A 27,736-nucleotide genomic window follows, 5' to 3' on the forward strand; every position below is an offset into this window, starting at 1 on the left:
TTCCTGTTGAAACTGTCCCTAAAAGTCCTTGCCGATGCCATGTTTTCACCAGGCCACCCTCCCTCCTTTTCCTTCACCATCTCCTCTTTTTTTTTCCTTTTCTTTCAGTTTTATTGTGTTACAGCACTGTATAAGTTTAAGGTGTACAGCATAATGATTTGACTTCCATACATTATGAAATGATTATCACAGTAAGTCTGGTGATGGTCTATCATCTCACATAGATACAAAATTAAAGAAATAGAAAAAAAGTTTTTTCCTTGTGATGAGAACTCAGGATTTACTCTCTTAACTTTCATATGAAACATACAGCAGTGTGAACGATATTTATCATGTTGTACATTACATCCCTAGTACTTATTTAGCTTATAACATAGCATAACATAAGGAGGAAGTCTGTACCTTTTGACAGCCTTCATCCAATTCCTCACCCCCCGCCCCTGCCAGTAACCACGAATCTTATTTCTTTTTCTATAAGTTTGTTTGTTTCTGAAGTGTAATTGACCCACAACACTACGTTAGTTCCTTTTACACAATGTAGGGATTCGCTATTTCCATACATTTCAGAACGATCACCACGATAGTTATATTCACCGTCTCCTCTTAACTCGTGAGATGTCCCCTCAGAATACGCACCCTTCCGGATGGCAGGAACTGCACCATCCACTGCCTCCCCCATCCCCCCTCTGTCTTCCCAGACCCACACCCGTGTTCCTGTGTTGCTGCTGGCATGGCATCGCCTTCCAGTCTGCTGTCAGGGACCGTGTAATGTGTGGCGTTCTCCTTGGAGATCCTGGGCTGCTCAGCTTGTGAAGGACTATAAACAAAGTGGGGATTTCCTGCAGGAATTCTTTGCAGTTTTTTTTTTTTTTTCTTTGCAGTTTTAATGAACCACGGCATGTCTGCCGTGGACATCACCGCACCTTTCTGCCAGCACCCCAGTAGCTCCGCAGTCAGGGCAGGCCTTGTACCAGCTTCCTGTTTAGGGGACTGGAGGGGAAGGGACGCCTCTCACTGCTTTCACAAGAGACAGCTACCCAGCTCCCAGAAGGGACATGGCTCAGACACCGCCTCAGTGAACCTGGTTGTGGGGGGAAGAGAAGGAAGGAAGAAAAACTCAGCGCGGGAGGGAGGGAGGGAAAGAGCAGAGAGCAGGAAGCCAGCCTGAGCACACAGCAGCCGGAGTGTGCCAGGACCAGGATGCTCAGGAGGTCCATTCCCAGGGGTGGTCGGGCCCCCTGGCTCCTTACCTCTTCTCGAATTTTCTGCCTCTGCCTCACGGTCTTGTTGGGCCAGGGGGGCTTGCTGCAGGGGCACCCCCAGTGCCTGGATTATGGGCCCCCCTTCCAGCCCCTCCTGCACCTCGAGTTTTGCTCTGACTATGAGACCTTCGGCTGTTGTGACCAGCGTAAGGACCACCGCATCGCTGCCCGGTACTGGGACATCATGGAATACTTTGATCTGAAGGGCCACGAGCGGTGCGGCGGTTACATTAAAGACATCCTTTGCCAGGTAGGTCTGAGCAGAACCCTCTGGGGAAGTGAGGGAGCTAGCTTAGAAGAGTGCTCTCCAGCCCCAGCTGATGGGGTGCTGGGCTGGCCGGCGGGGGTCCTGGCAGGGAGGGCTCTTTGGGCGCCCAGCCCTTTAGAAGCTTGCTCACCTGCCAGCTGCCTCCACCTGGGGCTTTAGGCTCTGGACAGACACACTGAGGCAGAGTTTGGTTCCCACAGGTTTCCCAAAGCTCTCCCTCTGGGGTTCTGCGGGCCCTGATGGTTTCTCAGGCCCCAGAAGAACGCGATTGGCATTCTTCATGGAGCTCCCTGGGCAGCCGTGGTCTGGGTCCTCCCTGCAGGGCTCTGAGAGCTGGGCACAGCACACACCTGCGGTGCTCACAGAGCACATGGGGGGAGTGGTGGCATCCGTTGGGATGCAGCCCTCGTCCGGGTCATTTGTGCCAGGGGGTCTCTGGCGTGATGATGGGGGCTCTCCCCAGCTTTCCAGACCTGGCCTAGGAGAGCTTCAAGCTGCTGAGTGGCAATGACTCAGAGGTTCTGCTTCTCCTGGCTCTCCAGTAGCCAAAACCCACATCCTTGGCAGACATCACTTCAGTAGGGCTCAGCCCAAACCCATGCTGGATGCAGACTGCACACACTGACTTTGTGGGAAGAGGGGTTCAGGGGTACAGGGGAGAGTCCGTGTTGGAGAGCAGGTGAAAGAGGTTGCCGTGAGGAGTAGCACTCTAATGACGTGCTGGGGGTGAGACACAGCAAATCCAGGCAGACCTTTGATCTGAGACCCGTCTGGGCATGTCAGCACAATTACTTGGCTCTCCTGCTGTGATTCCAGAGCCAACTGGCCACCCCAACTCCCAGTGAAGGGAACATAGCAGAGCCTGGCACAGAAGCCAGCCACCTGTGAGGCCTCGCTCCGGGCTGTCCTCTCTCACCTCGGGCTCCACCCCTTGGCTGTTTCCTGGAGAATTAACTCTGGGATAACCATCTGGGCAGAAGCTGGGCTCTTATGAGCAACACTGAGGCTCTTAATTTCTGAGATATTCCCCTGATAAAAATGTCTCTTCCCTCCCTCTCTCCTGCCTCCCGCTTCCCTTTTGGGTGAGGTTTCAGAAAGCCAAATTCAACAGCTCTCCTGTTTTAAGGATTTGAGGAATAAGAATAACCTACACATGTCTATAACGGGAAAGAATACAAAAAAGAATATATATATGTATAACTGAATCACTTTGCTGTACAGCAAAAATTAACACAACATTGTAAACCAACTATATACTTCAATAAAATTAAAAACAAAACCAAAAAGGAAACAAAAAAAGAATAAGCTATAAGTGTCTATTTATTAAAATTCACAACTTTATTCTCCCTCTTTCTCACCACCCCCACACGTGGTGTGTTCCCAGCAATGATCCTGTAGGCAGCTACTAGGACCCCCCATTTTACTGATGAGGAATCAGGAGTTTTAAAGGACTTACTGAAGGTCAAACAGTGTCAGGGCACAAATCCGGAGGCTCAGGCTCCAAGTCTCGTGCCCTTTTGATCACACCACGCCAAAGTAGAGTCACAACGGCCCTGGCCCATCCACTCAGTGGTTCTCTGACCTGGGGCAAGCGTAAGCTCCACTAGAACAGAGCCTTTGTGCACCTTGCACACTGTCATAGCCCCCGTGCAGAGGACAGTGCTTGGCACACAATAGAGACTCTTCCTGGGCCTTCATTTTCTAAGACAGAGAAACGATAGTTCCTGAGCTGACTGAGTAAAGGCAACTGTGCAAACTCTAAATTGCTGCATAAGAGTGTGCCACGGGAGTGATTATATGTCCACAGCCTCCTTTGCTCCTGGGTATTTCATCCTTATTTTTGTCTTCCGTCTCTCTTCTTCTTTCTACTCCCCAGCGGTGGACAGCTCACTCAGGGACTCAGAGCCGTTCCTATGGCTTCTTGTCAGCAGCTCTGACAAGTATCCTAAATAGAAACAGACGGCCCAGGGAGAGATGCTGTGACTCTCTGGGCTTTCTTCTGCTCTTCCAGGTAACCAGGAAGTCGCTCTGCAGTCTGCAATCAGGGCTGAAATAAGAAAGAATGGGGAACTCAACATATCTGAGAAATGCTCCTGGTCCCTCTGTTAAGTGATGAGAGAACAGACGTGAATGAGACGGCCCTGGGGGAGGCATCAGTGGTCAGAAGCGGGTTCTGGGCCAGAGGACCCTGCCCTACTCCACAGCCCCAAACTACCCCCTTTAAATTGGTCTTTCTTACTTTCTTCATCTCACTTGCCTCTGCCTTTCATCACTACTGAGAGTTGGTTGTCTGCCCACAATATTCTATTTTCCTCCTAGAAAACGCTATAGTTTTGGGAGGCCCAAGTAGCAGATATTCCTTTGGTTCACAGTCCTTGTATGTTTGTCAAGAGCAGTCATATGGCCCCATAGCCACAATTTAAATTTCTGTGGCTCGCAGCATGGTGTTTTGTATATATTAAACACTTCAATATTTTTAATAAATAAGGGAAGAAATTGCTAGATGCCTAATCTCTGGGAATGATGTAGCGTGTTCATTTTGATCATTTTATTTTTAAATTATACAATATTTTGAACATACGGGAAAGCACAGAAAATTAAGTAATTAACACTACGGATCCAACACTGAGATTCAACAAATGTAAAGCTTTTGCCACATTGCCTCAGATGTGCATAAAGAAATTAAATCTTACAGACACAGCATTTATGATAAAGGGAAGGTACATTTGGTACTCTCTCTTTTTTAGAAAAAATTGATCGTTTAATAAAACTATGTCAAGAATGAACTTAAAATGCTAGAGATAGTGTAGTGAATATGAGGCTTTTTTTTTTTTTTTTTTTCCCTTTCTGCTTTCCAGAAGCATTAACTGGGTAGAAAATTTGGGTCCCAGAGAGGAACTTTACCAGTAGTTGGTAACAGGAGCTCCAGAATCCTGGCTCTTTCCCAGATCTTTTTTCCCACTGTTTGCTCAAAAACTGGTTTCAGCTCCACCGTGGTCAGTCTGCCCGCTGGGGCTGAGCTGCCTCTTCTTTTCCAGGAGTGCTCACCCTACGCAGCCCACCTCTACGATGCTGAGAACCCGCGGACGCCCCTCCGGAACCTTCCCGGCCTCTGCTCTGACTACTGCTCTGCATTCCACTCTAACTGCCACTCTGCCATCTCCCTGCTCACCAATGACCGCCGCCTCCAGGAATCCCATGACAAGGATGGCGCACGCTTCTGCCACCTCCTCAACGTTCCCGACAAGGACTACTGCTTCCCTAACGTCCTGAGGAGTGACCATCTCAACCGCAACCTGGGGGTGGTGGCCGAGGACCCTCGCGGCTGCCTGCAGCTCTGCCTGGCCGAGGTGGCCAACGGGCTGAGGAACCCGGTCTCCATGGTCCACGCTGGGGACGGCACCCATCGCCTCTTCGTGGCCGAGCAGGTGGGGGTGGTGTGGGTCTATCTGCCTGATGGGAGTCGCCTGGAGCAACCCTTCCTGGACCTCAAGAGCATCGTGCTGACCACTCCCTGGATTGGGGATGAGAGAGGCTTCCTGGGGTTGGCTTTTCATCCCCAGTTCCACCGCAACCGCAAGTTCTATATTTATTATTCATGCCTGGGCAAGAAGAGGGTCGAAAAGATCCGGATTAGTGAGATGAAGCTTTCTCGGGCAGATCCCAACAGAGCTGATCTCAAATCGGAGAGGTGAGGCATACCCACGAGAATCTGCAGCTGTGTACTGTGTTTCAAAATATCGCCAATCAGTCCTCTGAGATGATATAGGGGAGCTTTCCTGGGTTTCGAGCTACTAGCTTATAATGATGATAAAGGAGTCATTGTTGATTACTGAGGTTAACCCAAGTTAGCTTCTTGAGTCCATGGCTTATTCATGGCTATAGCCACCCACCTTATACCTAGAACCACGCTTGCTTGATTTTACAGAGGGTAAGCAAAGGCCGGCAGCCATAAGGGTTTGAGAAATGATTTTAGATAATATCAATATATTAAATATAATAGCATCCTCTGATTATTGCGTGACCATTAGATCCCAGGCTCTTTACCATGAACATGGGAATTCTCATCCTTGCAGGAAGCTGTGACGCAAGGCCGTTAAGTTACTGATGCCTGGTCAGATGAAGGGCTCAGTGCTAACTGACCCCACGCTCCTGCTCTTCCACTCTACCATTCCGCCTTTTTTCCATCTCCTTTCTGCCTTGTCTCTCTCTTCCCATATAGACAGGTTAGGGGATTGAAGAGCATGAAGAAGTGGTAGACTGACCCCTGTGTGGTTGCCCGAAGGAAGGGACTGAGGGCTCTTGTAGAGCAGAGAGTAAGGCTGAGCCCCAGAAAAGGGTGATTGTTACCCAGCTGTGTCTACGGCTCATGAATTCAGGATATGGAAGAAAAATGATCCATGAGGGAGTCATACTAGGAAACGAGGGGTGTCCCAGAGCCCCCGAGCTACCTGCTTTGTGATCCTTGGGAACGCTGAAGCAGGTCTTGGCTGGCTTGGACCCGTCATTTCTGGATGTCTCAAGAGGATGCTGTTTCAGTTTGTATCAAAGCATGGTTTCTTTTTCCTTCCAGGGTCATTTTGGAGATAGAAGAACCAGCCTCAAATCATAATGGTGGACAACTTCTTTTTGGCCTGGATGGCTATATGTACATATTTACTGGGGATGGAGGACAGGCTGGGGATCCCTTCGGCAAGTTTGGAAATGCTCAGAACAAGTAAGCTGGATGGAGGCTGGGCCCCTGTCCCTAAAATTTAGGATGAGCCCTGGTGTAACGTTTTTGCTGAGATGGAATCTGCAGAGGGTCAAACCCAGATCACTTACTGTAAGATGTAACCCCCTCTGTTGACGCAATGGGAAGAATATTTGGTTTTCTGTCCTATACATTTCAGGCATAATGTAATTTGGTGATTAATATTATGGGTGCTCAGTGTAACTCTCAGAGGGCCATGTAGAGATGAATTCAGAATTTTTAAAAAATATATATTAGCGGGACATTATTTACTATGCCAAGATCTGACCGTCCAGTTCAATTCAACTCAACAGTATTATTGATCACTGTGTTCCAGGCACTGTGTCTCATGTGGAGACACATGAGAAGTCAGTTAATAAGAGCTAATGTATATTGGATGCTCACTGTGTGTCCAGTGCTGTTCGAAAAGGCTTATGTCTATTTGAGCATGTAATTCTGACAACCACAAGGGCAAAAATTTTAGTCTGTTTTCTTAAATTGACGTATCCCCAGCACCTAGAATAGTGCCTGGCACCGGAGTCATGCCATAAATACATCTGGAATGAATGGATTCTATGAAGTGTAGGTATTATGATAGCCATTTTATAGACAAGAAAATAGAGGCAGAGAGGAGTGAAGTAGTTTGTCCAAGGTCACACAGGGGGTCAGTGGCAGAACCAGAATTCAAACTCAGACAATCTGGCACAGGAGCCCAGCGAGGCTGTGCTAGCTAGATAAACGACACCTGATCTTTCTGCCCTTTGCACCCAGCAAGCACGTGGCTCTCAGTATCCCTAGTAATAAAAATATTAGGGTTGGTAATACAATAATAAAGAGCTAACATATGTCGAATGCTGACTGTATGTCAGGAATTGCATGACATGCTGTATACACAATAACTCATTTAACCCTTACATCACAACCATGTTGCAAGGTACTTACAAAGGAGGAAACAGAGGCTCAGAACCACAGTCATTGGTAGAGCTTCTTAAAAGCCTCTGTTCTTTCCACTGACGACATTGTTATATGAGGAAGAATAGAACCAGCTCTTAAAAAAATTCATAGTATTAGATCAAACCTGAGAGAAACCATCCTATTATAAAAATAGAAAAATTGAAGCTGAAACTTGCTCCTTGTCACATGGACCAGGACTACATCAAACTTTTGCCTAGTAGTTCTCTTTGAGTCAAAAATCGGGAAGTCTTAACACTATATATTGTATATATAGAGCGAGTATATGTGTGTATATTACCTCCCCATGTGATTCTTGGTTGTCACTTGAGATCAACTATCAGTAGGCTGTCTTGGGCGGTCTCCTCTAGTTCTGTGACATTTTATTTTATTTAGAATACATAACATGAGATCCATCCTCTTAAAAATTTTAAGTGTGCAATACAATATTGTTAACTGTAGGGAAAATGTTGTACAGCGGATCTCTAGAACTTATTCATCTTGCACGCAAATGGCCAACAGGTACATGAAAAGGTGCTCAATGTCATTAATCATCAGGGAAATGCAAATCAAAACCACAATTAGATATCACCTCACACCTGTTAAGATGGGTATTATAAAAAAACAAAGGGCATGTGTTGGCAGGATCTGGATACATTTGAACCTCTGTATACTATTGGCGGGAATGCAAAATATATAGTGCAGCTGCTATGGAAAACATTATGGAGGCTCTTCAAAAAATTAAAAATAGAACTAGCATTTGATCCAGCAGTCTCACATCTGCATATTTATCCTGTGCCTGTTTCTTGGCCTTCTTCTTTTCAGAAGTTCCCTGCTGGGAAAAGTGTTAAGGATCGATGTGAATGGGGCAGGCTCAGGTGGCAGGCGGTACCGAGTGCCCCTGGACAATCCGTTTGTTTCTGAGCCAGGGGCCCATCCAGCCGTCTATGCCTACGGGGTCAGAAACATGTGGCGCTGTGCCGTGGACCGAGGGGACCCCATCACGCGCCAGGGCCGAGGCCGGATCTTCTGTGGGGATGTGGGACAGAACAGGTTTGAAGAAGTTGACATCATTGTTAAAGGCGGGAACTATGGCTGGAGGGCAAAGGAAGGGTTTGAATGTTACGACAAAAAACTTTGTCACAACGCCTCTTTGGGTAAGTGAGAAGCTCTTTGATTTCTTGAATGAGTTCAGTGAGTTGCAGGTGGAGGTGGGGGAATAAAACCTGGGAGTGTCTTGCCCTGCAGGTGCCTTTGTTTGTGTCCTGTGGGCTCGTGCTTCTTAGGGTGGTCCCCCAGCCACTGGCACCTGAAACGCCTTGGTGCTTGTGAACCTAATTAATTTAAATACTTGGTGGATTGGGGGGGTGGGATTGACCTAGGAATCTATACTTTAAATAAGTTACTCATGTGATTTTCAGGCATACAATTTTGAACCACGGGCAGAGGAAAATAGGTGGCTATATGTTTTTATTTATTTACCATTTGAGAGGGCCCACTGAAATGATATTCTGTGTACAATCAAGTAATAGTATAATGCCTAAGCATCAATAATCAAGGTGTGCTTTAGAAACTTCATTTGGCTTAAAATTCCAACTCTCTGACTTTATCACCATTGCTTAGTCTTTTTTGTCCTCTTGTTACCGAACTCAGGTTTGGCTGCTTTGTTGCTCAAGATTCCAATACTGAGAGACAAGTGTTGGGTAAAAGGAAAGATAGTTTTATTGAGGAAGCTGGCCATCCTGGGGAGAAGGTGAACTCATTTCCCAAAGAACCAATTTCCCCTTGCCACTCAGGTGGAAGAGTTTTAAAGGGGGGTTTCAAGGGTGTATAGGAGGAGGGAGAGGGCTACATGCAGGACAGCACAGGCATCTCTGATGATCATCTTGAAATTGGTCACGCGGTGTGGTCCGATCAGAGTCATCTTGATTGGTTATTTTTTTTTTTTGATTGTTTTAAATACAGTTAATTTTTAGTTCCAGGGTTGGTTTGTTTCCACTTTCTTGAGGTCAGTTCTTGGAAATGTGGAGGATGGAGCAGCTTATGTCATGGCTACAGTCTGGCCATCATGTAGTTAACTTCTTCCACCTGGTGAGGGTTTCAGTATCTGTAAAACAGCTCAAAGGATATGGCTCAGTATATTATCTATCGCCTTTGAGGAGGAACTAAATATCCTTGACTTTGTTTAATGACTAAACTATTATTATTTTGTCCTGTTTGACTATTTTCCTTGCTTCTGCATTTTTTCATTTCTCTGATTAAATTTATTCTTTGGCTAACGTTTTTCTACAGACAAAAGGCAGGTGGAGGGCTCGGGGTGGTCTGTCCTGGGAAGGCCTTGGAGGGTCCTGTTCTTTACACTCTTAAGTTACAAAGCAGACATCCAGATCCTTGCAATATTCCAAATCCTTAAACCTGAGGATCTGCCATATCAACCTAGGGGGAAAATTTAGGTGTGTGGATTTCCAGGTCACTGCCCCACATATGGGAGAATTTTAGGCTTCCTCTCTGCTTTCAGAGACCAGTCAAATGGGAAGCTCAAGAATATCATGGCTGGTCTGTTGGGAAAAATAGACATGATTCGCTTGGCTGCCTGTTCTCCCAAAGGCCAGGAGTTGAAATATTCTCCACTTAGTCAGGCAACTGCATTAAAAAGCTCACTTCTTCCTCTTCGAAGCTCCCAGTTTTTAGCCATGACACTCACTCTTTTTCCTTGTTTCTGGACAGATGATATTCTGCCAATCTATGCTTATGGCCATGCAGTGGGGAAATCTGTCACTGGAGGTTACGTCTACCGTGGATGTGAATCCCCAAATCTCAATGGCCTCTACATCTTTGGGGACTTCATGAGTGGGTAAGGAAGGACTGATGTCCTCTCTCTTTTTTTTTAATATTTTTATTGAAGTATAAGTTACATATGACAACATGCACTGTCTTAAGAGCATGGTTGGATAGTTTTACAAATGTATACACTCATATTAAGACCAATCATATCAAGATGCAGAACATTTCCATCACTCTAGAAGGCTCCTTCTTGACTATTGCCTGTGAGTACCACCCCTTTCTCTCGCGCTCTCTCTCTCTCTCTCTCACACACACACACACACACACACACACACACACACACATTAAGCCAGAGATAACCACTCTCATCACAGATTAATTTTGCTTCTGGAACTTCATATAAATGGAATATATGGTATGTGCTCTTTTTTGGGGTATGCTTCTTTCATTCAGTAATGTCTGTGAAATTCATCAATGTTGTTGCATGTATCAGTAGTTTGTCTCTTTCATTGCTCTGTAATATTCAATTGCATGAATATGCCACAGTTTATTCATCTGTTTTCCTATTGATGGATGCTTTGTCTGTTCCCAGTTTGGGGATATTGTGAATAAAACTGCTACAAAGCTTCATAGTTTTCACTGCAAAGGACTTGCACATTTAAGTATTTCATAGTGTTTGATGCTATGTTAAATTTTGTTAAATATATTTATAGCATGTATCCAGCAACCTTGCTGAACTCCTTATTAAAGTGACATTTTTGTTGATTCTATTAGATTTTCTATGTAGAAGATCATTTTGCTGTGAATACAGATACTTTTTTCTTTTTCTGAATTGGAAGCCTTTTATTATTATTTTATTGACTTGTTGCTTCACTTCAAACCTTCAGTACAATGTTGGATAGAAGTAGGGGAAAGCATTCAATTTTTTACCAATAAGGATGATGTCAGCTGTAGATGTTTTGTATATGCCCTTTATCAGATTTAGGACATTTCCTTCAATTCCTAGTTTGCTGAGAGTTTGTATTAGGTATGGATGTTGCATTTTGTCATATGCATCTTTGCATCTGGTGAGAGAATCATGTGGCTTTCTCATTTTTAGCTTGTTAATATGGTGAACTGCATTGATTGATTTTTTTGATCATTGAAGCAATCTTGCATTCCTGGGATAAACACCACTTGGTCAAGTTGTATTTGATTAACACATTGTTTTTGTTTTAATATATTGTTGAATTCAATTTGCTAATATGTTGTTTGGAGTTTTTGCATCTATGCTCATGAAGAAATAGTGAGCTGTAGTTTTCCTTTCTTGTATTATCTTTGTCAGATTTTGTTATCAGGTTAAAGTGAACTTTATAAAATGAGTTGAAGAGTATTTCCTCTTCTTTAGTTATCTGGACTAGTTTGCGTAAAATACGTGTTTCTTCCTTCTAAGCGAAGCCATCTAGATCTGCTGTTTAATGGTAGATGACACGTAGTTGGGTCCTGTTTTTTGATCCACTCTGACAATCTCTGTCTTTTAATTGGTACATTTAGACCATCAACATTCAAAGAGATTATTGATATAGTTGCATTAATATCTGCCATATTCATTACTGCTTTCTATTATATTTGTTGACCTTGTTCTTTGTTCCTATTTTTTCTTCTACTCTTTTTTCTGCCTTTTGCAGATTTAATTGAACACTTTATCTGATTCCTTTTTTTTTCCTTTCTTAGCATATCAGTTATACTGTTTTTTGTAATCATTTTTTAGTGGTTGCTTAGCGTTTGCAATATACATTTACAACTAAGCTAAGTCCACTTTCAAATAACATCGCACCACTTCAAGGGTAGTCTGTGTCTTACAATAATAAAATAATCCCACTTAATATAATAATATATTTTAATAATACTATTATTTTACTATATACATAAGCATACATAATCAAATACATAGTTGCTATCAGTATGTTGAACAAACTTCTATCTGTTAGATCAATGAAGAATAAGATAAATAAAAGTTTTGATTTTTACCTTCACTTATTCCTTCTTTGATGCTCTTCCTTTCTTTATATAGATTTGAGTTTCTGACCTATATCATTTTTCTTCTCTCTAAAGAACTTCTTTTAACATTTCTTGCAAGGTAGAGGTACTGACAACAAATTACCTCAATTTTTGTTTGTCTGAGAAAGTCTTTATTTCTCCTTCATTTTTGAAGTATAATTTCACAGGTACAGGATTCTAGGCTGGCTGCTTTTTTCTCTCAACACTTTAAATATTTCACTCCACACTGTTCTTGCTTGCATGGTTTCTGAGGAGAAGTTTGATGTAAGTTTTATCTTTGCTCCTCTATAGGTAAAGTTCTTTCCCCCCTCTGGCTTCTTTTGAGATTTTTTTCTTATTTTTGATTATCTGTGGTTTGAATATGATATACCTATGAGTAGTTTTTAAAGCATTTATCCTGCTTGGTGTTCTCTGAACTTCCCAGATTTGTTGTTTGGCATCAAACATTAATTTGGGGAAATTCTATATAATTATTGTTTAAAATATTTCTGTTCCTTTCTCTCTTCTCCTTTTGATATGCTTGTTATGCTTATATTATACCTTTTGTAGTTGTCTCACTTTTCTTGGACATTTTGCTCTTTTTTTTCCAGTCTTTTTTCTCTTTGCTTTTCAATTTGGAGGTTTCTATTGAGATATTCTCAAACTCGGAGATTCTTTCTTCAGCCATGTCCAGTCTACTAATAAGCCCGCCAAAGACATTTTTCATTTAAGTTATAGTGTTTTTGATCTCTAGCATTTCTTTTTGGTTCTTCTTTAGAGTTTCCTTATCTCTGCTTGTATTGTCCATCTGTTCTTGCATGCTGTCTACTTTATCCATTAGAGCCCTTAGCATATAAATCATAATTGTTTTAAATTCCTAGTCTGATAATTCCAACATCCCTGCCATGTCTGAGTCTGGTTGTGATGCTTGCTTTGTCTCTTCAAACTGTGTGTTTTGCCTTTCAGTATGCCTTGTAATTTTTTCCTAATTGCTGGTTATGATGCACTGGGTAAAAGGAACTGCTGTAAATAGGTCTTTAACAAAGTGGTGTTGAGGTGTAGGGGAAGGGAAGTGTCCTAGTCTTATGACTAGGTCTCAGTTTTTTAGTGAGCCTGTGCCTCCGGACTGTGAACTTCATCTGTGTTTCTCAGTTTCTCTCCCCCTTCCATACACATTTAGGTGGGACAGGATGGCTACAGTGGGCTGGAGTCAGGTACTTACCTTCCCCAGGTCTGTGAGGCTCTGATAAAATCCTGGCAGGTTAGCCTCTGGTTAGTTGCTCCTGAGGAGAGACATTTGTTAAGAAAAACAGAAAGCACTGGTGTATTTCAAAATGGTTCCCTTTTCCCTCCCCACTGCTGGAAGCACAAGGAGATTTTGCTCTGATATTTACTGTGGGAAACTGGTCCAGCTCCTGGAGGTAAAAGTCATAAAAGTGTGGGGACCCTCGATGACTGGGCACTTCTGCAGCTTCTAACTCTCAGACTTGCCCACACTGAGCTTCTAGCAATTTGTCAATCATAGATTAGGTTTTCCAACCCCAGAACTGATTCCTGTGAAGGTTTCTGCTTGTGGTTTTCTATAAGTTGTAATTCTCTGTATCTGCCTGTTCATCTCTCCAATTTTGGGGGCAGTGGTTTGCCCTGTGACCTCACTTCTCTTAGGGATCTAAGAATAGTTGTTGATTTTTCAGTTTTTTCAGCCTTTTGCTTATTGTTAGGATGGTGTGCTGACTTCCAAACTTCTTACATGCTGGACCAGAAACTAGAAGTCCTCTGAAGTTTTCCTCGTGGAGATTTTTAACTACAATTTCAATTTCTTTAATAGATATAGGCTATTCAGTTGATTTCTTTCTTTCTGAGTGAGCCTTGGTAGTCTGCCTTTCAAGGAATTCGTCCAGCTCATGTAATTTGTCAAATTTATTGGCATAAATATTCTCTGATTATCCTTTTAATAACTGTGTCACTTATACCAAATATTGGTAATTTGTGTTTCTCTCTCTCTCTTTCCTGATCAGTCTGTCTAGAGTTTTATCAAATTTATCGATATTTTAAAAAACCAGCTTTTGGGTTCATTGATATTTTTCCTATTATTTTCCTGTTTTCTATTTCATTGATTTATCCTCTTTTCTTTCTTCCTCTTGCTTTGAGTTTAATTTGTTATTCTAGTTAAAGTTTCTCAAGATGGAAGCAGAGCTCATTGATTTGGAACCTGTCATCTTTTCTAATGTATATGTTTAGTGCTATAAATTTCCCCTCAAGTACTGCTTTAAAAGCATCCCATAAATTTTGATATATGTTTTCATTTTCATTCAGTTAAAAAAAATATTTTCTAATTCCCCTTTTGATTCTTTGTCCCACAGTTTATTGTGAAGTGTGTTGTTTAGTTTCCAAATTATCTGAAGGTTTCCAAAAATCTTTCTGCTATTGATTTCTAATTTAGTTTGATTGTGGTCACAAAACATACTGCATATGATTTGGGAGATTATCCTGTATTATCTGGATGGGTCCTAAATGTAATCACAAGCATCTTTAGAAGAAGGAGGTAGAGGGAAATTTGAAGACAGAAGAGGTAGAAAGCAATGTGACAATGAAAACAATGAGAGAAAAGGCAATGTGACATGGGACCATGAACCAAGAAATAAGGACAGCATCCAGAAGCTGGAGAAGGCAGGGAAACAGATTCTCCTCTAGAGCCTCTGGTGGGAGCACAGTCCTGCCAACACCTTGATTTTGGCCCAGAGAAACCCATTTCAGAATTTTGGCCTCCAAGACTGTAAGAGAATAAATGTGTGTCGTTTTAAGCCACCAGGTTGTGGTAATGTGTTACAGTGGCAGTAAAAATGAATACAGTTACCATTCCTAATACTCTTCATTCCTTTGTGGAGATTCATATTTCTTTCTGAGATCATTTTTATTCTGCCTGAATAGCTTCCTTTAACATTTTTGGAAAAATGGGTCTAGTGGTCATAAATTCTTTCCACTTTTGCAGTCTTTATTTTCCCTTCATTTTTTGAAAGATATTTTTGCTAGGTATAGAAGTGTATGTTGACATATTCTTTCTTTAATTCTTTAAAAATGTCCACTATCTTCTACTTTGCATCATTTCCAATGAGAAATCTGCTGTCATCCTTATATATGTTCCTCCATATTTATGTGTCACTTTTTTCCTCTGGCTGCTTTTAAGATTTTCTCTTTACCACTGGTTTTCTGAAATTGCATTAAGACATACCTTGGTGTAGTTATCTTCATATTTCTTGTGCTTGGATTTGGTTGCACTTATTGGATCTGTGAATTTATAGCTTTCATCAAATCTGGAAAATTTTATTTTTATTTTTCAAATTTTACTTCTGTTTCCTCACACCCTTTCTCTCCTCTCATTTGGATACATTTATACTGGGGCATTTAAAGTTTTCCTACAGCTCACTGATGATCTATTCGTGTTTAAATTTTTTGGCTAAATTCATTTTTGGATAGTTTCTATTTCTATGTCTTCAGTTCATGAATCTTTTCTTCTGTAATATCTAGTTTGCCATTCATCCCATCCAGTGTGGGTTTTTAAAAAAAATCTCAGATGTATTTTTTGTCTCTAGAAACTTGGCTTTTAAAAAATATATCCTAGGTCTCTATTTAATGTTTTGAACATACAGAATATAGTAATAATCACCTTTTTAATGTTCTTGTCTGCTGATTTTAACACCTGTGTCAATTCTGTGTCAGGTTTTGTTGATTTTTCTCTTTATTATGGGTCATATTTTCCTCATTCTTTACCTGCTTAGCGATTTTTGATTGGATGCCAGACATTGTTTACTTAACTTGTCGGTGCTGAATATTTTTGTATTCCTATAAATATTCTTGAGCTTTATTCTGGGACACATTTCAGTTACTTGGAAATAGTCTGATCCTTTCAAATCTTGCTGTTAATATTTGTTAGGCAGGACCAACATAGAGCTTATTCTAGAACTATCTATTCTTCAATATTGAGGCAAGACTTTCCCAAGAACTCTACCCAATGCCCTGTGAATTACATTCCCAATATTTCTGACCCTGAGTAAGTGCCAGGTACTTTTAGTTCTAATTATTTTCCTTGATTTAGCTATTTTCCTCACATGTGTCTGCTGTTAAGTATACTGATAGATTCTTGAGGATGACCCTTTGCAGATCTCTGGAGTCCATTCTCTGTGCAGCTCTCTTCTCTCCAATACCTGTCCTACAGACTCTTCCTGCATTGGTCTTCCTGGACTCTCATCTCTGTCTTTTCAACTCAAGGCCTGTGCTAGGCTCTGCCTATGTTTTTCTTCCTTATGCTAGAAACTCTTTCAAGGTAGTAAGCTGGGACAATTGTAGGGTTCACTTTGTTTATTTCTCTCTTAGGGAACACAGTCCTCCATTGTCTGATCTCTAGTATCTTTTAAACCATTGTTATTCTATTTTGTCTAGGTTTTTGACTATTTAAGGTGGAATGGTAATTCTAGTCCCTGTTACCCCATGTTAGTTACAAAGGATGTTAATATTTTCATGCTGCAATTCTTCATTACAGAGATAAGGTAGAGTTAGTAATTGGGTCAGTTCCTTTGTCATCACTTGTTAGATCTTTGGGATTTAATTGTTCTTTATGTTTTTCCCATAACCCGCATCTACAGTGATTCTTAATTAAAGCATATGCGTTAGAATTACCTGTGGTTGGGCATCTCTGTTTCTATAAAACTCTTCAGGTGACACCCCTGGTTACCCAACTTCCTTTCTTTTTTCTTCTAAAAACCTGCTTTTAGTTCAGATAGATGACAGGAATAGGAGACATCTATCTGCTACTATACAGACATAATAATAATAATAGCTACTGGTTTTGAGCCCTCACTATATGCCAGACACTTAGTGAGATATTTATATATATTATCTTATTTAACATTCACAATGCTTGCCTATGGTAAATTCTCTTACCATCCCCCATTTTATAGATTGATAGATTTTATATAGGCTTAGAGGTGTAGAGCAACTAGCCAGTTAATAAAAATTAGATTAGTCTTTTGTAGTGGTGCAACCTTCACAGGGCACCAAGCTCCTCTTATAATAGCAAGTGAACTTCCCCATCTAGGGCAAGTGGGTGACTGAAATATCTCTGCAGCAGCTTTTTTGATTCCTGAGGGAGGCTAGTTATTGATCTCCTGTGGGAAACTCAGTCCTAGTAGTCAAGGATTCCCTGATTCTAGGAGGAAAAAATATCCTGCATGGTGGAAATATGGATTCCTAAAATATAAGGTTTTGCTTTTCATCTAGTCGACTTATGGCTTTGCAGGAAGATAGAAAAACCAAGAAATGGAAGAAAAAGGACATTTGCCTGGGCAGCACTGAGTCCTGTGCCTTCCCAGGGTTGATCAGCACATACAGCAAGTTTATCATCTCCTTTGCTGAAGATGAAGCAGGTAACAAACGTACAAGGTTATTCTATTTCTGCTTACTGGAACTTAGATAATCACAGGCATTGTGAACTGAACATTTACTATCATAATAATCATTATTATTACTATTGTTATTATTACTCTTATTATTGTTATTGAAAAAGCAACTACCACTTTTTCTATTTTCACTGTCATTTAGTCACCTTTTATAATGTAGTGGATACTGTTCTAAGCACTTTACATTTTAAAATCTTATTTAGTAATCACAACACCCCCATGATGTAATTATTATGTTTATTTCACCAATGAGGAAACAGATTGACTATGCCAACTTACCCCTTCTTTGTTGAACTGCACAGCTCACTGTGCAGGGCAGACCAAGGTCTACACTGTAGTCTCTTCAATCCTTTGACTATGAAGGAGGTGCATGTGCTCCTTCCTTCCTGATTTTATTCTAATCTGCAATTATACAAATGTGAACAGGGCCAACAGTGGGGCAGACAGTGGGTGTTTATCCTGCTGGTGTTGCCTGAGAGAAAGTACCTCTGATGATCCCCCGGCTGGGCTGGGCTCTTCCTGACCCTGCCAACAGTTTGTTAGGCAACTTCTGTGAATGAACGACGGAGAATTTCTTTCTTGAGAGATCTGAGAAAAGGGTAGACAGCTAGGTAGGAGGCTACTCCCTAGAGAGATTAGGCATATGTTAAGGGCATCAGCAAAGCAAGGAACGTGTGCACCTAAGAGCGGGGGGAGGGAGGGAGAGAGAGAGAGGGACTCAGCTTTAATAAATATCCTCAAATTTTGAAATCAGAAAATGAGGTTTTAATTTCAGCTTTACATAAGTTATGTGTCAATTTGAAAGTTAAATTTTTTTTGTTGTTTATGTAAGTGGCAACAAGGCCTGTGATCCTTCCGGTATTTAGCACTGCACCTAGCCATGCTTGGAGGCAAGGAAGAGAATAAAATGATCTCTTAGGGGTCCCTTCCAGACACAGGACTCTCTACAAGTGTAAACCAAAGCCGTGATGGTTTCCTCAGTGTTTGGTTACTTTCCACTCTGAACCATGGCTGGCTGTACAAGAGCTTCACTTGAGTTGGACATAAAGAAAACCGGTCAGCAGCTGCACCGTTCCCTCTCGGCTAGCTTATGAATAGATAGTTCAGGATGAATATTTTATAGGAGAGGATATTTTGGAAAATTTAAGCGTTCTTAATAGAGAAAAGTCTTTGTGAGTTCCACATTGGAAGTCCAAACATACAAAAAAGCAGAGAAACCACAGGCTGGCCGGTGATGATTACTGGAAAGTAGATGATGTGAAAACCACAGGCTGTGGTGGGGCCTCTCTCCTGCTGGTGCCCCAAGGAGGCTGGACCCCCCAGAGGCTGGAGACCCTAGGAGGCAGCCTGCCTGGGGCCCCTGGGCTGCCACATTCTGTGGCTTGCTCCTTTTCAGGATGCCACAGAAAACCCAGGTTTTGGAGGTTTGGTTTGTTGAGCCGGTAGACTTCTTGCAGGAGAAAACAAGGCAGTTTTTGAATACCACTCAAGTACATTTGGCAGACAAAACGAAGTGTCCTTGGCCGAATTTGATGGAGTGGACTTGCCAAAGTGTTCCCAAGCCAGACTTTGCCCAAGGGCAGCCCTAAAGCCAGCGAGGCTCTCCCCAAGGCAAGTTATTTTCTTCCAGAGTTGCTTGCTTTTGTGTTTTTGCAAAGATTGATTCAGATTTTCTGCATGTGTTATAGTCTTTCCCATTATTGACCTATTTAGAAGTCAGTATTATTTCATTATTTTACTATCAGTCACCAGCTTGAGATAAGCCATGTTTTAGTTGCGCCAGAGCTCTGCCTTCACTGTTGCTACAGTTTATTTCCTGAGTTCTTCTAGCCAACAGCTGGCACAAATAAGCGAGTGAGTAAATAAATGAGTGAGTGGCAGGCGTGGGGCGACCTGCGGCTGAGTTCTGATGGGTTGGATTTCTGAATATCAGTCACTGGAGCACATCCTCAAGAGGACTGGCTGAGGTCATAAAGCTTGCAGTAAATTCACATTGCATGCATTTTGCTTTACATGGCCCGTTATAGTTTTCTGGTGTGTTTTTTTGGCCCTAAAATACATTTTTAAAAAATGTCAGACCCTACAGATGAAATTCACTTCTAGCATTGTCTTCCCCTAAAAATGCAGTGGGAAATCTATGGCATGTTTGGAACATATAATTTACACCAACTGTAGTCATGTGTAGGGAATATGCAGCAATGCAGGGTTTCCAATTCTCCTTTTAGACCAGAAATCGTTTGCATGGTTGGGAGGGACCCCTGCCCGAGGGTGACCTGTGCACATGCAGACAGCTGGTAGACACCTCATTTATCTAATGTCAGTATCACCTTGGATGGTACCTGGGGTTTCTAATCAGAGGAGCAAACTGGCTCTAGGGAAGGGTTTGTCCTAAGTCCTCAGACCCCCTTACAAGGGGAGGATTATAAATACAGTTTGTCAATACACAAAACCAAAGTCTATTAGGCAGTTGTTACCTTGTGTGCGTTACCTCTGCAAAGAACATCAGTCTCACAGTCGGCCAGAGACAAACATTAGTCACTGCTCTCCACGAATTCAGGGAAGAAGATTGTTTAACTAGCTCAGAGCTGTCTAAAGCTCTAGGCTTTTCCAATTTGCACCTTATTAAGACGTTTCCTTCCATCAGATTGAGGGAGAGCTTGTGTAAAGCACACAACAGCAAGTGCATTAAACCCAGTGCGATAGCACAAAAGTTGTGTCAGGCTCACAAAACTGTCACGGTGCCAGCCTTTAGGGAACAGAGACATAAGGGAGTAAGAGGAACTGCCGATGACGGAACACGTTCTCATTTAATACCTAATAATCAGGGGAGGTATTCTTATCTCCCTTTTACAAATGAATAAATAACACGAGGGTTATCCAGGTGGAGAGGTTGCCCAAGACGACACAGATGGTAATGGGTGTTATCAGATTTCAAACTCAGATTTATCTAACCAAAGTTGGGCTCATAAACCCTACACTGTCCCTCACAGGGAACCGTGAAACGAGGTGGAATGAGGTACTTACTATGAGAAGGGAGCGGAGTTTTCTGGAGTTCAAATACGAGGAAATGGGAGGAAACAGGGACCCCTGGTAAAAGAGATGTGGAAGACGGTGGGTGGAGGTGATTTCTGTGGGGTGTGGAGAAGACCAAGGGGGTGCTGAGGAGTGGGGGGTGTCGCAGGAAATAAGGAACCCAAGACTGAAGAAGGTGGAGCTGGAGGACAGAGGGAGATGGGGGAAGGGGGACTAACACAGTAAAGAAGGGGTAATAGAATATAAAGTATCTAATAAGTGGTCCTCAGCCTGTGGCTTGCCTACCTCTGGCATTCACGGAGACTCCTTATCAGTAGTGAAGAACTGGGGAGGGAGATGGAGGCTCACTGAGGCGAAGTTTCTGAAAGCAAAGAGGTGATAAATGAGATGAGAAGCCCTTTGGTTCAGGGAACAGGAGCAGAAACGTGCCTCTGCTGGGGGACACCCCAAGCTGGTCTGGGGGGCTGAGATGGACTTTCTCCTTGGGGAGCTCACTGACAGCCTCACTGTCAGTCGGGATTTCAGGGACCCCTTCCTGGGGCTCACGCATTTCAGGGCCACAACCCCTGGTGATGATTTTCTGTGTGTTCAGCTGTCTTGGCCCGGCCTTGTGTCCTGTCCTTGATGGCCTGTTCCTATTTTATCAGGGGAGCTCTACTTCCTGGCCACCTCTTACCCGAGCGCCTACACACCGCATGGATCCATTTACAAATTTGTTGACCCATCGAGGTGAGACTTGGGTTACCTTTTCTTCTCAGGCGATTGGAATTGGTCTTTATCTCCATGGCAGGTCAGAAAAACAGTCCTCACTCCCCAAGAATTGCCAGATATGATCAACGAAGCGTATCTTTCTTTTAGATGCAAAGCAGATTGGTCTGGGACTTCCCTGGTGGCACAGTGGTTAAGTCTCTTAGCTCCCAATGCAGGGGCGCCAAGTTCGATCCCTGTTCAGGGAACTAGATGCCACATGCACGCTGCAACTAAGGAGCCCACGTGCCACAGCTAAGACCCGGAGTAACCAAATAAATAAATTAAAACAAAAAAAAAAGCAGATTGGGCAGACAAATGTGTAGGACAATGCATCTGTAGGAATTATGGAATATTTGGGAAACGGTCTCTTTGTGGTTGGAAATGAGGATCTTGAGCCTTTCTAGGATGACTAGTCTAGACCTGTGGCTCCTGTCTTGTTTGTTTTTTGTTTCTTTTTTAATATGCTTCTGGAAACTTCTGTCTGGGATCATCTGACAGTGGGTGTACACCTCTGCCCACCTGAGTAGATATTGATGTCCTATCCCATGGGTTGGTCTTTGGCACATACAGTTGGCCCTCAGTATCTGTGGGTTCCACGTCTGTGGATTCAACCAACTGTGGATCAAAAATATTTTTAAAGATTCCAGAAAATTACAAAAAGCAAAACTTGAACTTGCCATGCCCTGGCAACTATTTATGTAATATTTACAACTAATTACATAGCAGTTATATTTATGTACAATTATTTACATAGCATTTACATTGTGTTAGGTATCATAAGTAATCTAGAGATGATTTAAAGTATATGGAGAATGCGTAGGTTATATGCTAAACACCATACCATATTACATAAGGGACTTGAGCATCAGTGGGTTTTGGTATCTGCGAGGTCCTGGGACCAATCCCCGGGAGCTGCGTCTTAAACTGTCAGGTTTCTCAGTGTCTCCACCTGATCTTTTCTGGAATTCAGTGACAGTATTTATTCACTTGGTAGACTCTGTGATGTTTAACTCTGCTTCTCTGCCCACCTCTCTCAGAGACTAACCAACCTTCAACTCATCAGGCAAAAGCCATACTACAGCCTCCCATTTGTGAGGTTGTTGAAGGTGTGTGCATATCTGTCCCTGGGAGAGAGATGCAGTGTATCCATCCTGAGAGCTCTGGGCAGTGTGCGGGATTTATCTCAGGATTCTTACCCAAAGCCAGAAAGTCTCCCCGTGAGTCAGCTTGAAGGTAGACCTGCAGAGGAAGACTTCCCTGTGAGGTTTATGTTACCATATCTGGGGTGGTGTTCAGAGGACCTTTGCTACTGGTGAGGGCTCAGAAGCCCAGCCCAGCACAGCTCCCCTTGGCAACCGGGCTCGGGTTTGGTGTTCTCAGAAGTTCCCAGAAGAGACTCAGTCCCTGAGGCTGTGCCCGGGGGCTCTCCTGGTGGAGTGCAGGGTTGTCAGGGGTGAATTAGGGACAGGCTGTCTCCACTGCTGGGTCCACTCCATGCAGATCTCCTGTGCTTGAGGGATGCAGCAAACCCAGGGTCTTTAAAGTGCTTCCAGTGGCTGACGGTGCCTGGGTGGGGAGTTTTCTGCTCTTTCTATCAACAGGTTTCCTATGTGAATCCCTTTTTCTTTCGTTTGACAGTTTCCTGATGTGGTTGGGGGATAATTTAGCTTACCTCTAGTGGCATGAGAGGTCAATCATAAAGCAACTGTAGAGGCTGCTTCACAATGAAGACATCCTTTCTCATGCACCTTTCTCTCAGCTGACATTTATGGAGTCATTTCCGTGTCCCAGGCACTGTGCTGGGTGCTGTGTGTGCAGGCTGACATTTGATGCTGACAGAATCCCAGTGAGACAGGGTAACACCCTCAGTCTACAGATTAGGTAACTGAGCCTAGCTGCCTTCAATCCCTTGCCCGAGGTAGAGCTGGTGAGAGGTGACAGAGGATAGGAATGCATTCCTCTTTCTGGCTCAGTCATTTCAGCACTACCTGTTCACTTCAGTTATAATGACGACTTGAATTGTACAAACTTCTGTAGCAGTGGATCCAGATTCTGCTCTGCTTACTTCTTCAGCCCGTCTTTGCACTAAATGCACCCTCCCCAGCATTCTAAGGAGCAGTTGGGTTATTTATGTATGCTTTCCCCCTTCCATCTTTTCCTTCTGCCCTTCCCTTAGAATCATAGACCCTGGATGCTGGGTTTGAATCTTGGCTTTACCACCAACTAGCTGGGAGCGTTCCTAGTCTGCAAAGTCCCTTTTATTTCAGAAGATGCACCCAGGGGACAGCAGTTTAAGAATCAGAATACTAGGAGGCAGAGAGGCTGCCATTACTTAAGGGGCCGTGCCATGAGTATCTGAAGAGATTTTCTTTTTTTTTTTTTCTTTTTTTATTTTTTATTTATTTATTTTTTTTAAACATCTTTATTGAAGTATAATTGCCTTACAATGGTGTGTTAGCTTCTGCTTTATAACCAAGTGAATCAGTTATTGTATATGTATAACTGATTCACTTGGTGAAGAGATTTTCTTTAAAGGGAATCACTTTTGTATGTGCTGAGCACTGCTCCAAGCATTTTTTAAAATCTCATTTAAAAAATAATTTAAAAAAATTATATATCGGGGCTTCCCTGGTGGCGCAGTGGTTGAGAATCTGCCTGCCAATGCAGGGGACACGGGTTCGAGCCCTGGTCTGGGAAGATCCCACATGCCGCGGAGCAACTAGGCCCGTGAGCCACAACTACTGAGCCTGCTCGTCAGGAGCCTGTGCTCCGCAACAAGAGAGGCCGCGATAGTGAGAGGCCCGCGCACCGCGATGAAGAGTGGCCCCCGCTCTCCACAACTGGAGAAAGCCCTCGCACAGAAACGAAGACCCAACACAGCCATAAATAAATAAATAAATAAATAAATAAATTTTAAAAATAAATAATTAAAAATAAAAAATAAAAAAAAAAGAAACTGCCAAAGTGTTTTAAAAAAAAATTATATATCAATCACCTACGGTGTGCCAAGCATGCAGTTCTTATTTAATCCTCCCCATCTCCCTGTGAGGATGGGTGATATTACTTTTCTATTTTATAGAAGCGAAAATCGAAACTTAGCAAGGCTTACTTGCCCATGGTCCCCAGGATTTGTACCCTATTCTCTCTGTTGCCAAGCCCATGCTCCAACCCCCTCACTACACTGTCCCCGAAGGGCCTGCAGCGTCCCTGTGATGTCCATGTCCTTTCTCCTCTCTGTCTGGGCTCATCGCACATTTCCTGTTACATCTGTCCCATCCCTATGGATAAGGGAGGGCTGAACCCAGTTCTTGCACATGTATGCCTTCTGGTGACCGGGATTTCGTGGTTCCATCTTCAGAGTCTTGTATCCTCACTTTTTCTCTCTGTTTTTAGGCGAGCACCTCCAGGCAAGTGCAAGTACAATCCGGTGCCGGTGAAAACCAAGAGTAAGCGGGTCCAGTTCAGACCACTTGCCAGTGAGTCCATCTCTGTCTTTAGGCTCAGGCCTTGGCATCGAGGTGCCGGCAGAGTGCCCTCTGCAAACAGCTGCAATCCCGGGGTGGCAGGTCTTATTTTCTCACCTAAGGCTTATCCTCTGGCTGAGGGCTATGATCTGTGGCTCAGTCATTATGTCTCCTCTGTGTACCAGGGTGAGAGGGGGCAGCACCTGCTTCTGCTGTGACCTGCTGCCATTCATTCATTCATTCATTCGTTCATTCAAGTATTCATTCATTCATTTAGTACTTACTTTGTGGCGGTCCCTGTGCCAATCCCTGGGGATACAGCAGTGAACCTGACCTGTAGGAGTTTAAACTCAAAGGAGAGGAGGGCATGTAGTGCAGGCCAATGAAGAAGTAAATATAGCATTGATATTATCCTTCTGGCGAGAAGGATGTCCAGGGGACTGAGAGGGCCCTCAGAGTGAGAACCTCTTCCTCCCGGTACGGTAGTCAGGAAAGACTTACCGGGGAGGGACACTATCTTAAGGGAACTATTCTAGAGCCATGCATCTCTGGAGTGGTCCCATTACAAAAGTAATCTATTTAGATCAAGGCCAGGGAATTAAACATATTAATTTCAAAAGAATTTATATTCAAGAACCCTCAAGTGGGCATAGGATTCCTGGGCGGCACTTCCCTTCGAGCTACTTTCCAGAACTAATATTTCTCCTAAATAAACGCTTGTTTCCCAGAAACGGTGTTGGACTTGCTAAAGGACCAGTCCGAGGAAGCTGCTAGAAAACTGTCCAATGCAACTTTAGCCTCCAGTCCAGACCGGGCCTCGTCTCAGAAAGGCTCCTCCAAGAAGCCGGCTTCTCCCACAAGCAGCAGGAAGACTTTTCCAAGGTCTGGTGCAAAGCAGAGAGCCAAAGCGTGGTCCTCAGGCCCCCAGGGGAAGAGGAAGAAGAGCCCGAGACGCCCCCGAGGCAGAGGAAGCCAGTCGGCACAGTGGAGGCGAGCTGGCAAGAGTGTCCCTCTGCTTCTTCGGTCACGGCGGCTGGTCAGGGGACGAGGGCCCAGAGAACCACCTTGCCACGCGGAAGCTGCTACCGCTGAAGGTGACCTTAGACGTATGGGAAGCCGGGGGTGGAGGTGGGAACCGGCGGAGAGAGCTTGATTTAGGCGGCACGGTTGTCCTGTCCACGGGAATTTTTCCATCTAAACAGATGCTCCTTGTCCGCTTCTGCGGGGAGACCAAACCCCATGTTGCCAGGGCACCTGGCTACTCATGTGCACTGGTCTGTAAACCTGCTTGGAATTCCACTATGCGTTTATGTTTTGCTTTGTAAATGCCTGTGACCTAAGGTAGTAAATCGACACTTGCTCAAATGGACAAGCTCCTTTGAGCTCCTTTATGTTTGTCTGGCGTTAAGAAATGTGACGTGCCTCACCAGTTTGCCTAAGAACGATGTCACTCCCATGCCTCATCCCAGCTCAAAGAGGAGGACTGTAGAAACAGGTTTCCAAGGAGAGCCCCTCTAAAATGGTCATCTCCTTTGCCCCCTGTAAAGATCAGGGTCTGAACAAGGTCAGGTCCTGTTCTGTACCTCCAGTGCCTATTATTTTGCCCTGGCAAATAGCATAATAAACGTGACTACGTTTTGCATACCTGTTGTGTGCTAAGTTTATATATTATATTATCTGAAACCTCAAAACCTTGCTTCTTATGTGTTGCCATATAACTTATGTTGAAGGTGAGGAAAGTGAGGCTTGGTGAGGTTAAACCATGTGCCCTAGACCACAGCAGCCAGGGAGCAGGGAATTGTTCAGCTGGACTTGAGCCAATGCCCCTGTCAACCTCTGGTGAACTTGCCTCCCTGGAGGGGTCTCAATGAGGGTTGGTGGCTTTTAACCAGGTATTTGAGGAATGAAAGAGCTAAGAGAGGAAATGATCCCTGTCTTCAAGAAGTTCTCCAAATTGTGCAAAGCATCCAGCACGGTATAGGCAATTTGACTCAAGCAGAGCAAAAACAAAAGTGCTCGGGTTGTTAAGGACTTTTAGAGGTCACGTGATCCTTGCTTTAGATGAGGTTAGACATATCCTGGACAGGTTATTTTAGACTTCCAAAGAAGTAGATTCCATTTTTTTCTTTAGCAAGCTCCATTTGTAGGGTAACCTAACCTAATCTAAATACACCAAGCCTCTCTGATTCTCTTCCTCTTGTTTTGTCTTTATTAAAGATGCAAAACACTGGTCATCATTTTCTGAAGATCATTTTTAGACCATCTCTTAGCTACCTTCCCTTGCCCTGTCTCATGCTTTTGCTTTTCTTTACTTTTGCCTACATTTGTAGTTCTTATGAACACTCTAGTTGACTGAAAAAAATCGCACAATCTAAAAGTTGAGAATTATACTTTATTTGGCAGACTTACTGAGGACTATAGCACAGGATAGCAGCCTCTCAGGTAGCTCTGAGGGACTGTTCCCAAGAGGTAGGGGAGGAGCCAGGATATATGGGAGTTTTTGCTGAAAACAAACAAACAAACAACATGTGGTTGAACATCAAAAGATTAATGCTAATCACAAAAAAGAGACGTTTCAAGTTAAAGATCTTAGTGCTTTTCTATGTATGGGAAGATGCAAGAGTTTGGGCTCATTGAAATTATTCCTTAGGTATGCATCTTAACTCTCTAGAGCCAGTCTCTTGTTTTTCTCCATCCTGAATTCCCCTCAGGGTGCACTGTCAGGGGAGGCTGCAGTGGCTGATGGTTTGATAGCCACAACATCCTTTGTTTACTGAAATGGCAGGCGACATTCTTTGTACACACTCTCCAGGATAGAAATGAACTTCAGGGTCTGACCAATCCTGATATTTTACACTTTTAGCTTCTCAGATGAAGATATCAACATAAAGATGGGAGGGCTTACACCCTGCATCATTTTGTTGAAAGATGGCTGAAAATCCTGGTGCAGTTCAGGGAGACTGGATCTAACCTCTGGAAAGAATATATGAGCTCACTCTGTCCCATTTTTTTCCTGT

The 27,736-nt window shown here is 43.3% G+C and overlaps 1 protein-coding gene across 1 annotated transcript; it reads left to right on the forward strand.

The window, feature by feature from the left end:
- The first annotated feature begins 1,200 nt into the window (after positions 1-1,200).
- On the forward strand, positions 1,201-25,973 carry HHIPL2 (HHIP like 2). The gene is made up of 9 exons (XM_007172080.2): positions 1,201-1,512; positions 4,569-5,221; positions 6,104-6,247; positions 8,039-8,370; positions 9,941-10,067; positions 17,294-17,439; positions 21,153-21,234; positions 24,649-24,731; positions 25,448-25,973. Exons 1-9 carry the CDS (start codon positions 1,201-1,203, stop codon positions 25,870-25,872), a joined length of 2,304 nt encoding a protein of 767 aa, XP_007172142.2. The 3' UTR covers positions 25,873-25,973.
- The last annotated feature ends 1,763 nt before the right edge of the window (positions 25,974-27,736 follow it).

Source organism: Balaenoptera acutorostrata, chromosome 1 (assembly GCF_949987535.1).
Source record: "Balaenoptera acutorostrata chromosome 1, mBalAcu1.1, whole genome shotgun sequence".
Lineage (NCBI taxonomy): Eukaryota > Metazoa > Chordata > Mammalia > Artiodactyla > Balaenopteridae > Balaenoptera > Balaenoptera acutorostrata.